Source organism: Thunnus thynnus, chromosome 23, assembly GCF_963924715.1.
Source record: "Thunnus thynnus chromosome 23, fThuThy2.1, whole genome shotgun sequence".
Taxonomy (NCBI): Eukaryota; Metazoa; Chordata; class Actinopteri; order Scombriformes; family Scombridae; genus Thunnus; species Thunnus thynnus.
In genome coordinates this window covers 16,859,484-16,876,017 of record NC_089539.1, presented here as the reverse complement: position 1 = coordinate 16,876,017, position 16,534 = coordinate 16,859,484, and the positions used below count along the sequence as shown (strand labels likewise).

Below are 16,534 nucleotides of genomic sequence, written 5' to 3'. Positions count from 1 at the left end.
CCCAAACACACACACACACACACGCACACACGTACATGCTTCACAGATACAGGTTGAAAACAAAGACACGCTGAATCACACAGTTTATGCAAAACATTTGGAACGAGTTTGACGGGACAACGCGCCCCTGTCATGTGTCTAACCACCTTTTTTGTTTTTCTCAATCACCTTATCAATCCTGTTAATCACAGCCACCCCCTTTACCACACCTTCTGACACACATTCTGTCATACGCACACACACCAAAATGTTGTTTTGCCAGAACAAGTGCTGCAGCCCCTCCTCTACTCTGCTATCACCAGGTATTTCTGGATTCTCATTGGTCACCTGAGCAGAGAGATTGCAACACCCTCTGAAGGTTCAGTGACCTCCACTCCCTGTGTAACTATAACACATCAACATTGGAAGAATGACTTAGAGGGAAGGCATCAGCAGTGACTAATACTGTTTTTCTAGAAGATATTTTTCAGTAAAGCTGTGCATAAAAACACTAGATGTTACATGCATATACTATATAAAGCAGATTGACAGCATCTTGTCTTGTTTTCATGCCCACATTGCATATTCTGCAACTTGCTGTTTAACTTTCAGTTCCCTGACTCATGTCATATAAATATAATTTCTGAAACTAAGCATGCAGAAGTGCTCTGTGTGTACATTTTTGCATGTGTGTATGTACACTTGGAACCACCGGATGAAAACAACTCCAGACTATAGGGGTGTGAGGTTCTTTTTGACACTCGACGGCCCTCATAGTTGAGAACAGCCCAGAGTTATTTTTACCAAGATTCACCTGGGAGTGGAAGGCAACACAACTCATATTGGATCTATGTGTGTGTGTGTATATGCGGGGGGAGGGGGGTATGACTTGGCCTACTTTCAGGGACACACACCAGACTTAAGACCGGTTGATCAGGGGCGACTTGTGCCAGTGGGGACAAAAGCTGTGTCCCCAGTTGGTAAAAAGCTGATTTTTGGCTCCGTAGTTAAGGTTAGCGGTTTAGACAAGTAGTGGTTATGGTTAGGGGTTAGGGTAAGTCTCCAGGAAATGAGTGTAAGTCTATGTAATTTCCCCAAAAATGATCCGTGTGTGTGTGTGTGTGTGTGTGTGTGTATTGGAGCATTCCTTGAAGTGCAGGTTAGGTTAAACCGACACACCTGCATCCTTTTTATGGAAGCAAAAACACACAGCAGACAGTCCTGCGTTTGTACAGCAGGGGAGACTGTGAAATACCGTCACCTACAACGTATACAGTTGGCTTGGCAAGGACTCAAAGTATGCACGCACAAATGGTAAAGCAACATGGGTGCCATTAGGGGACTTTGTTTGCTCAGTCTGCTCTCAACTAACGTCTGTCCAGTCAAAACAGTTCCTATATAGAAACCATTTAATTTAGAAAATTGTTTTTTGTAAAGTAAAACCACCATGTAAGTAGCACCACATCAAAAAATATATACAGTATATATAGCAAACAGAGAAAATTATACCTGTACGTATTACAGTGTACCTTCTAGCATGCAAGGACATTTAGGTTACAAAAAGTGCATCAAAATTTGATCTGTGTGATCGCATATAGCCACATCCTGACTTCTAACACCTTGTATGATAATTTGATTCTTGTACCACTACCTGTGTGAAAAGAAAGTGCAGGATTAGGAGACAATAACAATTTCTAAGTCATTCTAAGAAAACAGGTAGTGGTACAATAAGAGGAAATCCTCCAAGCGTACTGATGAGCATGAATCATATTCCCCTTGACTCACAGCTCTAATGCTCTTGTTCTTTTGTCATATGAATGCACATTATTTCTGTTATTGTGAATTCAAAATAGTTGTTGACACCAGACAGAACTGATAAAGATAGTCACAAGGTGTAATTTACTACACTGTAATGTAACCAAGAGTTACACTGTAAAAGAATACCAGACACTAAAGTTACACTAACTGAAAGTAATTTTTCCAGAAGTGCAAAATGTACCCATCTGATTCGCAATGTAGTAAATAATACAATATGCTGATAATGTTACCATACTGCAGAGTGACAGTAGACATATACAGAATATCCAGAGAAACAACTACAGAGGCCTCTCTCTCCACATATGGACACCATCTAACACACTGCTTACAGTAAAAACCACAAGGCAGGGCCGACCTGTGGCTTAGGGTCCCACCCTTTTCTGGGGGCTCCCTTGGACACATTTATTTCATAGTCTTCATGGTTATGTTTCTGAGGTTGCACACAAGGCTGCTAGTGCAGTTTAATAATGTCCAACTCTACATGCTTGAAGACCAACTGAATCAAGATCTTAAGACTGCATAGTATGTTTTCACTCTTTCCATCCACTGGCTCTTATCTGTGATCGTGCAGTTCGATTCTTGTTATTCTATGCCAATAACAACAGTAAATATAGACATACTATAGACCTTTTGTGAGGCTGGGGGTAATTCTGACATTTTTGATTAGGGAGAAAATGACAACATAACACACTCTTCCTTGAGTTTAGGATTATAAAAAAGGTTTGGAAATGAAAAATCCCACCCAAAGCCCACTGTAGTCTAAGGCAGGGTTATAAGAATCAGTAGATCATTTGAAATATCTGTACAAAAATGTTTCCAATGTACTAAAAAGAAATCTGATTGTTTAATAAATGGTTTCCCTTGTTTTTATCTTTTAAATCTGCATGAAAGCATAATGTCTTTAGGATGACCGTTCTCCATGTACACACACTGGGCCAATTCCAAAACACTTTCAGATTGAACTGATGTGATTTGTGTTAATGGAAGGGGAATCTCACCTTAATCTTAATCTTAGTGCTCGAAACAGGCGACGTCCCGGCTGCTACGCGGAGAAATGCATTTCTTGGCTCCAAACAGACTGAGAGTACGCTGTGATGACAAAGACTCATTGGAATGACATTCAAGGAGCTCAGAGTTGCGCTGTTTATAATTCTGCATCAGTTTTTATGGTATGTCGTACTTAAGTATATGTTGTGAAGTGAAGGGCATGCTAGATGCAAATTGATGCAGTGAAATTTATGAGGTGGCTGTATTTATGAGAAAAGGCTGTACTGGCTTGCCAGAAAACATAGTGTGATTTTCTGCTCACACTGCTTTCCCAGTACCAGCTGGAGTAGTTATGGCTCTGTGAGTAAGCATGTAATCATTCTGGTACTTCTTATAAGGCAACACATACACAAGAGTGTAGTCACTTGTGTCAAAGTCACTGATTTGTTTGGAACTGTTTCTCTCACACATGCAACACATATCAACTCAAATGAGGATCTGCTTTACCAGCAGGTTTTATGAAGTTCTCATCTGTTTTTCTTCATAGCCTCTAAAATATGAAAATGAATGTACAACATGCATATATTAAACAAAACATTAACTGAAATGTCAAATGCACTGTGCATTATTCTGTAAAGGAAACACAGGGAGAGGACAGCAGAGTGTTGTCTAGACTGTAGGCACTGTTGCATAATGAATGAAGCAGACTTTGTGGTAACAAAAGTGGACGTCCATGGGCCATGATAACAGTCTTCCAGACAGCCTTTATGTGCTCTGATGTACATTCACTTGCAAGCTGACGGAAGTAGGTATACTAACAAAAAGTGCAGAAAATGCACTTTGGACGACTGCAATTTTGCAATTGCAAGAGGCTCGAAGGGACATCCCATTACCCAAATGTTCACTAAAATATTGCCCCTCTGCTAAAAAGTAAAACACAGGTTTGGATCCTGTTGTCAAGACAAAAACAACTAAGACTGGACAACAATAAAATCTAAAGATATTAATTGCGTCAAGGTCCATTTAGTTGCTTTTATGTTCTGAGTTTTTGATCATACAACAATCATTGAACTGTAGATTAGCAACATCTTGTTGACATCTTGTTCATGATGGTTTGAGTGTTGAGTTTCAAAGTCTATTTGTGTTTTCTGAAGCTTTTAAAAGAAAAATGTTTACACCATTCATTTTTGCAAACCACAACTAAGAGAGGATTTCTTTTTTTTTGGAAAACTTTTTTTTTTTTTCTGGACTGCAGATGCTCATCTTATTTTATTCATTTTTCATCCCCAGCACCATTTCTTAAATACTTTATGTTTCTATTTCAATCACAATATTGTGCAGCCTGAATGCATTATGCTGTCACATAAATACTATGCTGCCTGGAAAGATAATATTTACATCCTTGGCTTTGGCTTCTACACAATATGACAATAGTGATAATTACAATGCTTCAAATGATCTGAATGAGTTCAACATAACTTTGCGGAGCACTGTTTGGGCTGCGTCGTTTCTATTTTTCACCAGCAGCAATCTGATCCACCTCAACTTTCTGAGCCTGGTGTAGCCGAAAAAGTCAGAATGATGACTGAATGAGACCTTTGTTTCACAGACAAGACCAGAGGGACTGTGCGTCTATTTGTCTATGAGCCATGTTAGCCATTAGTCTGGGTGAAAAAGTTAGTGCTGTTCCAGTGTTGAGCATGTCATTAGTGTAAAAACTTGGCCAAGTTTTGAGGTCTTAGGAAAAAAAAACCTTCACTGTCACAATAACAACAAAGAAGTACGACTTAAAGCATACTTCATTCATGTTCAGCCAAGCAAAACATATTTTTTTTGTCTTCTGTCAGATTCTTTTTTAAATCATTCAGTCTGACTGACTGTGTGTGACCAGTGTGCATTTAGAAATATAGGGACATGTGAAAAGATCCACATGATCAGCTATCGATCCAGCTGAGTGTCTGCGGCCAGCGTAGTGTTTGTCTGTCTGTGCTGAGGTCAGCAGGAAGTTCCCACAGATCCACAGAGTGTAAACACAGCTGTCTGAATCAGTGTGTGTATGTGTGTGTGTGTGTGTCTGTGCGTGCGTGTGTGTGTGGGTGTGTGTGTGTGTGTGTTGGGGAGGCAATTATAGGATTGGAGCTGGGGCGGAAAGCAAGGGCAGTGAGGTCACTGCTGAAATGAGGGGGGAAGGGGGTTCGAGTGTGGGGGTTGAGGAACCTGAAAGAAAACAGTTCTGGAATAAAAGTTTGAAGGAGTCGAAGGGTTAATGTGCAAAGCTGGAAGTAAACAACAGGGCTGGGCTCTGTTTGGGGTTCGGCATCAGATAAGAGACAGATTAGGGGAGTGGTCACAGCCTACAGACAATATAGGAACACGCAAATAACTGTTTATGTACGGAAAGCAGCAGACGCACTTATCAGACGAATGAAAATCACTGGCAGGTGGGTGTAAAGTAACCAAAAAAATTACTTTCTCCAGTGGCAAGGAAATTATTTCCATTAAAGGAGTACTCCAGAGATTTAGTATAAAGTTGGGGGACTCACAAGAAACATAATTAAACATGCAGTAACTGAGTTTTTGACCACTTGGGGGCATTGGAAACAAGCCACATATAACCCTTCAAGTTAATATGCTTAACAGTTGCTTATTTACACATCTAGCAGAGACACTGCAACATTAACATTCATTTGTAGTTGTTTTTCGGGCTACCTGATATATGTAAGTCCAATATCTACTTTCTATTTAGCTCTGTTTTTCATCTACAAAAACTTTTACCTGTTTCATATGTGGCTCTTTAGCTGATAAAAGGCCCATTATATTCACCAGCTAGTTCCTGATTTTGTCTGTCTGCAGTTTTGTGCTATGCTGGCAGCATACAGTTGGTTTTAAATGCACTTTTTTTTTTCTTCTGAAAACAGCTGCTGTCTGTGGCTAAAAACATCCGTACAACCCGACAATACTGAGAGACGATGTAAAGCTCCGTAGAGATGAGTGGGACTGCAGAGTCAGATGATAATTCTCTGTGGGTTCAAGCAAACCCCTTTCACATACAAGTAGTCATGTGATACATTATTAATACAGGAATGTTGATTATAGCCGCTTTTTTTTTTTCTTCTGAAAACAGCTGCTGTCTGTGGCTAAAAACATCCGTACCACCCGACAATACTGAGAGACGCTGTAAAGCTCTGTAGAGATGAGTGGGACTGCAGAGTCAGATGATAATTCTCTGTGGGTTCAAGCAAACCCCTTTCACATACAAGTAGTCATGTGATACATTATTAATACAGGAATGTTGATTATAGCCGCTTGAAAAACAGTCAAAATCAATGCAACAGAGAACAATGTAACCTGACTTGCAGTCCCTATAGTGTGGACAAAGCTCCAAAAATCCTGGATCCTATAATGCAGCTTGACAGCATCTTTGTTAGACCCTACCTGCTTTGTACATCTTTCAAACTCTACATCATCAGTATTGTAACACAGGTTTCCTGTTATAAATGTTTAGTCTTCAAGCCCAAACACTAATGACACCCCCAAGGTTATTTTGTCAGACTTGAGAGCCACAGAAGACATTATAAGACGTTGTGCACAGGTTGATTTGTATTCAGCATGATGAGTAAACTGATGTTGATGTGGAGAGTCAGTGGAGTAGGAAGCAGCATTGTGCTCAGTGCTGCCACTGCTGGCCAGAAACTATATTGCAAAAATACTGATGTATGAGCAAAGATTGTTGTAATACAGCTTCTGGACACCAGAGGTTGCGATATGTATGGTATAGATAGATATCAGGTGTCTGAATCATGAACATTACTTTGTTTTCAGAGACAGATAAAGTGCCTCTTTTCTTTTAAAACAGTCATTGCTCAGATGTTGAGGTCACTGAGGGATTTGTGATCAGCTGACTTAAAGGGCAAAGGTCGGAGGAAGATTGAGAGGGGATAGCGGCAGGTGGTGGGTATATATGAGGGAGTGCGTTGGTGTGCGCATTTTGATCGATGGTAAGACGTGGTCATCAGTGAGTGTATGTTTAACATTCACTGTGACAGATATGGTCAGTTGTGCTGTGTAATTGAGGCTATGAGAGTGTGTTTCAGTCAGAATTAGAGCAAAAAAGCTGGAGGAAAGGAATTGCATTTTCATCAAAGGCTTCATGGTAAATAAGGGAGAGAGGAGTTGTTTTGAAGCTTGTTTTGGAGCAAACAGAAGCATGAGAATGACTTGGTCAGGGGGTCAAAGGCCTGAGTTCAGAGGTCAGAGGTCACACTGGGGCAGTGGGTAATGAGAAAAGTTGAGCCCCTCATAGTTTCTTTGAGAGGCAAGCACCTTTGTGTGGTGGACTGATTTATTTTGGGAAGCATGCAGAGGGGGAGAAAGAAAAAACTCAAATGGAAAAAAGAGAGACCTTGGGTGTTGTTCTATGCAAAAAAAAAAAATCATTTCGTGAGAGCATGTTATCCTCACAGTCCTGTGTTTATGCAGCTCAGCCCCCAGGCTACCGCGAGCTGTCTCATCATTAGAGGTTTATGCGATGGGATATATTCTATGTTCATACATAATGCATCATATAGCGTGTGTTATATAAGACGAGTTGGAGACGATTCACTCCTACACCTCATCTCTTACTGCAGAAACATGGGAGCTCAGAGGAGGCACAGCCTACACGAACACCGACGAACATACTTTTGAAGGTATCACGCACGCGAGCACATACATCTCCAACTGCACAAAGACAAACAACAACGTATTGATATGCAAAGCTCACATAACAGGCCTCATGCAAGGGTCCATACTGGGAAAAGAGAAAAGAAAATATAACATAGATACTGGAACTGCTGTCAAACAAACGCTCCCCTTACATAAACACGTATAAAATGTCAGAGGGATGTCATGCATGGAGTTCAGATGAGATCAAACACAGAGCACCACGGTGTTTTTTTTCATTTACTGGGAATAAGGAAGAGCTCTGTGTTGAGGGGAACTCAGAAGGTCACTGCGCTGGCAGAGGGACAAACCTTGAAAGGAGTCATGTGCATCATACAAGCTCGAGAGCGTGTACTCACGAATGTGTGCGAGAGTGTTTACAAGAGTGACTGAAATTATAATGGAAGAAAGTGTCAGAATGGTTGAATTACTACACTATGTGAGTGTGCAGATAAAGAGAGGCTGAGGTATTACAATGACAATACACTTTGAGTGGGAGGACTGAAAATTTTAGGTCAAAGCCATCCTTTTACAGTATGAACAGTAGCTCACAAATGCACACATACATACTGTATACACACACAAACACAAAAAAAGGCCCGTGTTCAGTATTAAGGACACACACAAAGGCCTCAGCAAAGCCGCAAATCTCACATATTCACACTCTTTCATGACAGCATCTATTCTGAGAATTGTTCTTGATTCTACTATTTGTTTTATGAGGTGGGCAGATATTAAATGTTAGGGTAAATTTAACTAAATTCATTGTGGAATATTTAATACTGCTGATAAAATCTCAGGCAAAGCACAACAGGATGATTATGGTAAAAATTAGAAGGACAGTCCACTTATAGAAATATGATGTAGTGTATTACTGAAGCGCAGCTATAAAGACAACAATATACTGTAGATGCTACAAACCACAGGACACACACGCCGACTTAAATGAGGCAATGGCGCCACCTGCCTGTCACTACAAAGACAGCAGTTCTGTGACAGTGGTTGTTGCCACAAATGATCATTTTCTTGCACAATCTGACAGCATAACGTGTTGCATTTAAAATTAGGAGACATGGAGCAGAGAGAATATAAAAGACACCAGAGAAAGACTTAGAGGGGGTAACATGATCCAGGGAGCAGATGGTGTTGTTTGACATTACTCCAGAACACTGCTTGATATGTGAATGATGGTCTACGATTCACAGCTATTTTTTCTGGCGCACTAAAATTGTTAGTGACCGATAAACAATGTCAGCTGAAGATGTGGAATGTAAAAAAATAAGACACTTATTCAAAATAGCTTTAACTTCAACATAAGATGGCCCACATAGGAGGAGGCTATTTTTAAATCAGACCACATGGGTGACCATTTGACTGTTTAGATTTTCTACCTCATCTTTTAAGCAAAAACAAGTTAATACATGTCCAATATTATAGTGTAACTGTACTATTTCATATTATGGTTATACTAATGGAGTTAGCAATTTTTCTTTACCTTAAAGAATGTATTATGAAAAGCAATGTGGTTTCTACTTTATTAGGACTTCCACAGAAAGTCTAATCTTAAAATAAAACTGTCACATGTGACACATATGTAACTTAAAAATTGATGAGTGGATAACACAGAAGTGCGTGTTTATGTTAGTGGTTTTCTTTCAGTCAACCACATCAGCTATAAAAGTGAAATGAGGAAGGAACAGGCTATTCTTTCTGTTCAAGTGGTTGCTCAATAGCAAGATTGACATGGTAATGATTAACACCACGTATCATACTGAAACTGAGTGTTCAGTGGACATTATGACCTGCAGTTTATCCACAGCTGATAACTGTATATGCACATGGAAAACTACATGCCAGTGCAAATACTTATTTACAAAAATAACTACTTACGACTGCTAGATGTAACACAACTTTTAATTCCCACACACGCGCACACATACACACACACACACACACACACACACACACACACACATTCCTAACAGTACAATTTATTTTAAGAAATTATATTATTGCTCATTAAATTAGGATCTTTCAAGTCTAGATCCTCATCTAAACAAATATTTACACATTTCACAGTGAATTTGGTACATTTGGTTAAAGAATAATGCAAAGAATTTCTTTAAACCCTGTTAATAATCATTTTGTCAAAACAAATGTAACTCTGAAGGGAACAAACAGAAACACAAAGTCATGTTGATAAAAAATGTGAATAGGATAATGAGATTAAGGCAAGGTACAAGCAATGTTGATTTGGTACAGCCCAAAAAATCTGGGCTTTGACATCCATATCACATAACTATGAAATGGTATCCAAAGAGGAGAAGGAGTGCAATGTCCAAGCTTCACTTTAATGCTCAAGGTTGAGCCTATTCCTTGCTAATATCTTCTGGAGAGATGTTCTGGTAGGATGAGGACTGGAAAAAGGCCTTTATCAGACCAAACAAGTGCAACAGTAACAAGTCTCATGAGGACAGGAATGTCAGGGGGACGAAGTGGACGGGCGGGACGAGAAATGTGCGGTCGACCAGTAAGGTGAGAGCTCAGATCAGTCCTGCCTCTGGGGCACGCAGCCTTCCATCTCCAGAACCTCGGGCCATCCCTCAAATTTGTTGGTATCTGCGCTGTTCTTTATATGCTGAGGAGGTGAAAACAACACACATACACACACACACATTGTGTTTAATATGAAACCAAATAGCATTCCTTGTTAATATAACTCAATAGATACAGTATCCTGGTCAGACAAACCCATGAGGCAGGGTGACCTTCCTGTGAATTCAGCAGATGAAGAGGTTATAACAAAAAGAATATATTATACTGCCCAACAACTGACTTGAGCAGGGTGGGGATGTTTAGTGCCATGACAAGCACATAAATGATTAGTGACTCATAAGTGTAGTCTTATCTTGGTTTTAAAGGCTACGTTACAGTTTTTTTCTGAACTGTTCTAGCTGTTGTATTATTTGCCTTTACCCACTTCGTCATTATGTCCACATTACTGATGATTATTGATGAAGATCTCTATCTTCTAGTTCTGGAAGTACAAGATGTTCACATTTCCAGAAACAAGAAACAAAAAAAAGGCTGAAGTCTCGTCCGTGGGTGAGTTTACTTGCTCCGCACCAAACAAAAAAAAAAGATTTATCAGTGTTTTATTTTTGGTCCAGTTCAAGTTCACACGGTCTCACTACAAGCAAATCAAAATTTGTAAAAATGAAGTAAGATAGTTGTTTTTTTGTTCTGCCAAAATGGCATCAGCAACATTTTTGATAATGGAAAACACACCATAATTCCTTTGAGTTGACCAAACATGTTAGATGTGAACGCTTTAGGGCTGCAACTAATGATTATTATCATTATCCATTCATCAGTTGATTATTTTCTCGATCAATCGATTAGTTGTTTGGTCTATAAATTTTTACATATATATATATATATATATATATATATATATATATATATATTCCGAAAGCCAAGATGACAACCTCAAATATCTTCTTTTGTCTCAACCAAGTATAAACTTCAGTAGTTTGAGCTGATGTCAGGGTGAGAAGAAAATGACAGAAATGTCAATTTTGGAGTGAGTTGTTCCCTTATGGCGCCTAGAGACTGTGAGATTTCAGCAATCTTATAAGTTTGATGAATGTAGATGGTACAATGATCACACCTGCTGAATTGTAAGAAATGACACGAGTCAATATACAAGAAAACATAGAAAACGTCATCTGCGTGCATCATCCATCTGCGGCACTAAAGTAGTAAACAATGAAGTTGAGCAAGAAACAAAGTTTCCATGTTACGTCTTTCTTGGCAAAGTCATGATAACAGCTGGAAGACACATCATATAAACAAGGCTTCTGCTGCCACAACTCAACAAGATTTTCTTCTTTACTGGAATCCCAAACATTTCGTTTTGCTCGTTTTACCACTGTCATTAGGTTTAGTGCTAGTGTCACATTGATGAGTGCGTCATTTCACGCTGCATTCCTATAAGTTGATTAGTAGACGTAAGACATATCGCCACGTTTCTTTCTACTTTCGTCTGGGACAGCCCAAAATTGCACAGTGTATACCCAGCTTTAAATTGAAATGTTTACAGATGTATAAAGACAAGGAGACTGTTGTTGCTGATGTTTTTTCCTCATCATTTGGTAAATATGGTGTATTACTTTTTTTAAAAGGAGCAGACATAAACATGTGTCTTTGAGGTTGTATTACCTGCTCAAATGGACTCTTGGTCTTGATGCCTTTTCCTCCAACAAAGATCCAGTTATCCCGGAAACCCAAATTGCTGATAGCTGTGCTACCCAAATCAGCAATTAGCTTCCTGGCTTCATCATTGAGTCTACAGAACAAAAGATGATAAGACATTATTTCATTTTATTTTATGGCCACACCGGCAACAAGTGAAGCAACGCAGCCAAATTCAGAGACGACTTCACTGTAAGAACGTGCTTACTTTGTTGAGGGATCATCGAATGAGGCCATCATCACGACTGTCCCATCTTCAATTTCATTCAGGAATTTAATTAAGGGAGCAACCTCTACAGGGTGATACAGTTAACCGTTACACATGGGTTACACATGGTTAATTAAAAACAAAGAAAGTTCTTAAATATACTCACCTCCTGCCCACATATCAAAGAATTGTGTCCTGTTAAGTTCCCCCGTTCTTCCTGTGGGGGGAAATGTTTTATTACTTTATTAACTAATAGCAACATACACACAATTCATTTTAACTGCATTGAGCACAAAATCTTGGGTAGTAGTTCATTACCATGTACCATAGGTTTACCACTAGGAATGACTAATGTTTGTTTTTAAATAGATGTGGCAGTAAAGCCTTTGTGCCTGATATGAACAAACCTGTTCTTCAGGTAATAATATAGTCTATCAATTTGGAGTAGAGCCAACATTTGTCTCCTGTGCGAAGGCTTATCATTTGTCTTTTTCAATGGATCCATTCATTGTGGCACTGGTGTAACAATGCTGCAGTACTGTCTTTTTATCAGCAGCAGCTCATTTGTAAATTTACTGGACATCGGCTGATGAAGTTACCATTAACCAGGGCGATGTTGATTCCTCTCCCCACATTGTTCTTCACACCGCTCATTAATCTAAAACGAGACAATGAAAGTGGAGTCCATGAGGGTAGTTTTGACATGTAAGGCACAAGGAATAGAAGAAAAGACACTCCTTGATATGCAGTGAAGCAACAGGCAAATATTTAACCTTACAAAAGTTCTTGGACTCATGCATGCATGTGCACAACAATATGCCACCTTTATCAAACATTACTACGTGACTAGATGACTGTTTAAACTATTATGAGACATATCAACAAAGCCAAACCAACAAGCTAGTTCCGCATTTAGTGATTGAAAATGAAATCTATAAAATGTCAAAAATGGAGCTGCAACAATTACTCAATTAGTCTATCGACAGGGAAGTAATCAGCAACTACGTTGATAAATAACAAATTGTTTTACTTACTTTTAAAAGAAAAAACACAAAAAATTTACTGGTTGCAGCTTCTCGAATGTGAGGATTTGAATTTTGTATGCATCGTACATGACAGTAAACCAAATTTCTTTGGGTTTTGGACTTTTCATCACACAAAACAATATATTTAAAGATGTCACCTTGGGCTCAAAAAAATTATTTAACAGCAGTTTTCATTATTTTCAGAAATAATCAATAGTTGCAGCCTCAGTCCAAAATTGCTTCTTTTGTAACAAACATTTAAAAAAATAGTCTAAAACCCAGATAGAACATTTCCAATTACGAAGAATAGAGAAAAGCAATAATACCTCAAATTTGAGAAGCTGAAAGCAGTGAATGTTTGTCATTCTTGCTTGATAAATGCCTTGATTGATTGATTGTTTATGAATATAGAAATCAAAGTAATCAATTTCAACACTTCAATCACCACTTTTCCCACCACAGAAGGCAGCTGCAGTACAATTTTATTTAAAATTTTTGAAGTGAGAGCTGCTGAGCTATGAAATAAGGCTCAGAGAAAATAACCTTCCCTTGTTTTAAAAGGCTTTACTGCACTCTTAATGAGTTGCTATGACAACCACGCATTTGTGGAAATCTATACTGTTTCAGTGAGCTCAATTAACATGTTGTTCTACTGTATATAAAAAGCATTTTAATTTAAACAAAGCACCAGCTGAGGTGTGCTACTAACAAAAACAACTGATGACATCCACTGATCCCAGTGCCTGAAGATAATACACACATAATAAACATGTTCACATAACAGGGCTGTGTAGTAACATCTCGGCTTGCCAAACTGTGTCTCCTTTACTGGAAGCAATTTGGGTTTTGGTCTACTGTAAACCAGTAAGCCCAAAACGCTCAACAGTATAAGAAGTTTTTCTGAGAGTTTGAAGACGTCAATCCTCTTACAATTTGTCCTCCAGGCAGATTCTGGGCCCCACTACGCTGGCTGCTCCACTCGTCATTTTGAAGGCAAAGTGTCCAACAGGACATGCCTTGGAAAGCCCACACTTGTGCCTGACTGGCTTAGTTGCTGTGAATGGAAGTCAGTTTACACATCAACGAAAAGGATGCACAGTATCAGGTAACAAGGAGCCAAACCACATATACACACAAACAGGTGCAGACATGGAACAAAAAGCTATTGCTCGATTTAAACTAATACAACAGGAATCTATTTTCATCCTAAATGCCAAGCTAGAGCTTAGATTAACACACACTAAAATCTGTCCACTGCTTTTCTATCATCTAGTTGCAAAAAAAAAGTTTGTTTTTACCATTCAAGCGTTGTCTAGTATTGACAGATGGAAAGAAAATAGGTAAGTGCGTCGATATAGATCAGTCATTGACAAAAAACAAAGCAATAAGATGAAATGTGAATAGTTTAAGCATACTTACAGCCTTCATCCTCTGGCAAAGATTTTCCTATAAACAAAAAGAACATTATGTTATGTTTCTGTTATGTGAACGAAACCTTCAGGCCGCAAAGAGGCTGGAGTTAGTGTCACTACCACAAATACTGACTCAAAAACACTAAACAACCGGGTGTCTTGTTGCGTCCTTTATAAATGATACTCTCTTTCACTTCCTCTCCATATCTGCTAAAGGCACTTTCTGAAGCTGTAATTAATGAGATTCATACTTGCTTGTACTCACCAATCACATTGCTCAGTTTAAAATCCATATTTATCTCCAGCAGTTGAAAAGCCAGAAAGACAGCTAGGAGGAATGCAAAGATGAGCGCTGCCAACTTCAATATACCTGAAAAAAGTTTACAATAAAAATAAAAAAAAATCAGACAATGACAGATAGATAAAAGCGTCAGTTAAAACCAAATAACAATAATAATACCATTTGGATTAGATTAACATCACACAAAGGTTCCTCGTGGTCTTACAAACTATTAACGTGTAACTTAAATGTAACAATATAGCAATAAAGGCGTTTACTCACCGCCAGCCCTGACCATCTTGGCGAGCCTCCAGCCACTTTTCCACTGCTAACACCTGTACTGGTCAAACATACAACCAATTTATGAGTTTACATCCGCTTCATTTATGTTTACGGAGAGTAGAGGAGTGATGCGCAACGGCTAACGATATATTACATGTAAAAATGAACTATGTCAACGTTAACTTTAGCCAATATTACAGCTACTTGCTCACAGCTGAAATGAGCGATATTGCTAGCTACCACTAAAAGTTTGTCGGATATTTTAGCGTCACTGGATGAGTTATTACAAGACAGTATGCCAAATGATGCATAAACCTAATTTAAGGTGACTGTGTGATGCAGTGCATAGCTTGGAAGCTACATTTTCTAGCCTAAAATGTAACATTTAATGTTAAAATTAACGCTACGTTGTTTCGTCTGCTGTGTTAACTTCCTCACCTCTGCCAAGGCTTGCTAACTGACACCGAAATAAGTCAAGCGGAAGCTCAATAATGCTAATATTTGTATGTAGCGTTAAAATAAAACCCCTGCATGAATTTTCACACCTTGCTCTTACCTGTTCAACAGCCAATGTAACCACAAATCCGCTGTTGTGGAGTATGATAGGCTAAACTGTTAGTAGTGAAGCAAGTGGTGACAGATGAACTGGTTAGAGGAGAGGGACACAGACAGAGGTCCCACTCTGTCGAAGAAACCGAAGACGGACTAGCGGGCAGACCTGAGCAGCCATGTGGGCGGAAGTAAAGTATTTATTGAAGTATTTATGATTTATTTTGGCTTTTTTTATTATAATTATAATAATAATAGTAGTATAATTAAAGTACTGTGCAATACATATATATGTGTGTGTGTGTCTGTGTGTGTGTGTGTGTTAATTAATCAAATAATTAACACTAATCTTCTCTAGCTTCAGAAAGGACATGATATCTCTGAGCCACCACGTATCTTTATTTTCAACCAAGAACATAAACCAACCAACATTTGGCACATAAAAAAGAAAAAAGTTTTATTTATTGTTTTTGTAATAAAACTAAGCAGAATCCAATAAACAAATTATACAAATAATCTAATCTCAACAAAATATCACATTCATAAAGAGCAGATAATGAGCCACAAACAAACATAACAAAGTAAAAAATAAATGACAACAAAATTCCCTTTACAAGGTCTTATTCATTTCGTAGGCTAGTAACATAAAGGTAAATAAATAACATTAATAAAAATAAATAATGGAAGGGGTTATTTTAGATTGTAGTTAGTTGGTAACGCATTCAATTTTTGAGCCTGGGTATTATTTTTAAGTTTTAGTATATGATGACAGTTCAGTTAAAGGGGTGATTTTGTAAATTTGCATTGGTGTATACTTATAGTATACCAATAAAAATAAATTATTAATAATGAATCTTTTAGGAATTATGGGAGATGATGAATTTTTAGCTCTTTTAATCAATCAAATATTACATTTAATTAATCACAGTAACACAGCAACATGGTTTGTCTCCTGCTAATTTAGCAATAAAGTTACAATATTAGCATCATTAATGGCTGTTGCTATGCAGAATACTCCCCCAGGGCCAAGCTGTTGAAC

At 38.4% G+C, this 16,534-nt stretch overlaps 1 protein-coding gene across 2 annotated transcripts; it reads right to left on the bottom strand.

The window, feature by feature from the left end:
- Positions 1–9,401: 9,401 nt before the first annotated feature.
- On the bottom strand, positions 9,402–15,615 carry fam3c (FAM3 metabolism regulating signaling molecule C). Of its 2 annotated transcripts, none has more exons than XM_067581782.1 (10): positions 15,503–15,615; positions 14,947–15,004; positions 14,650–14,754; positions 14,392–14,418; positions 13,903–14,026; positions 12,547–12,605; positions 12,114–12,164; positions 11,948–12,032; positions 11,707–11,833; positions 9,402–10,123 (listed from the first exon to the last, which is right to left on the bottom strand). In XM_067581782.1, exons 2-10 carry the CDS (start codon positions 14,960–14,962, stop codon positions 10,034–10,036), a joined length of 684 nt encoding a protein of 227 aa, XP_067437883.1. In that variant the 5' UTR covers positions 14,963–15,004; positions 15,503–15,615; the 3' UTR covers positions 9,402–10,033. The 2 variants fall into 2 exon arrangements, with proteins under 2 accessions (XP_067437883.1, XP_067437881.1); XM_067581780.1 differs by having other exon boundaries at positions 14,947–14,999.
- Between the last annotated feature and the right edge of the window lie 919 nt (positions 15,616–16,534).

Bases quoted from the DNA above. Each gene is read 5' to 3' on its own strand.
- fam3c (XM_067581782.1), bottom strand. The intron at 14,419-14,649 runs GTGAGTACAAGC...TTTTGTTTATAG, and splicing joins TAAACTGAGCAATGTGATTG to GAAAATCTTTGCCAGAGGAT. The intron at 12,033-12,113 runs GTGAGTATATTT...ATCACCCTGTAG, and splicing joins CTTTGATATGTGGGCAGGAG to AGGTTGCTCCCTTAATTAAA.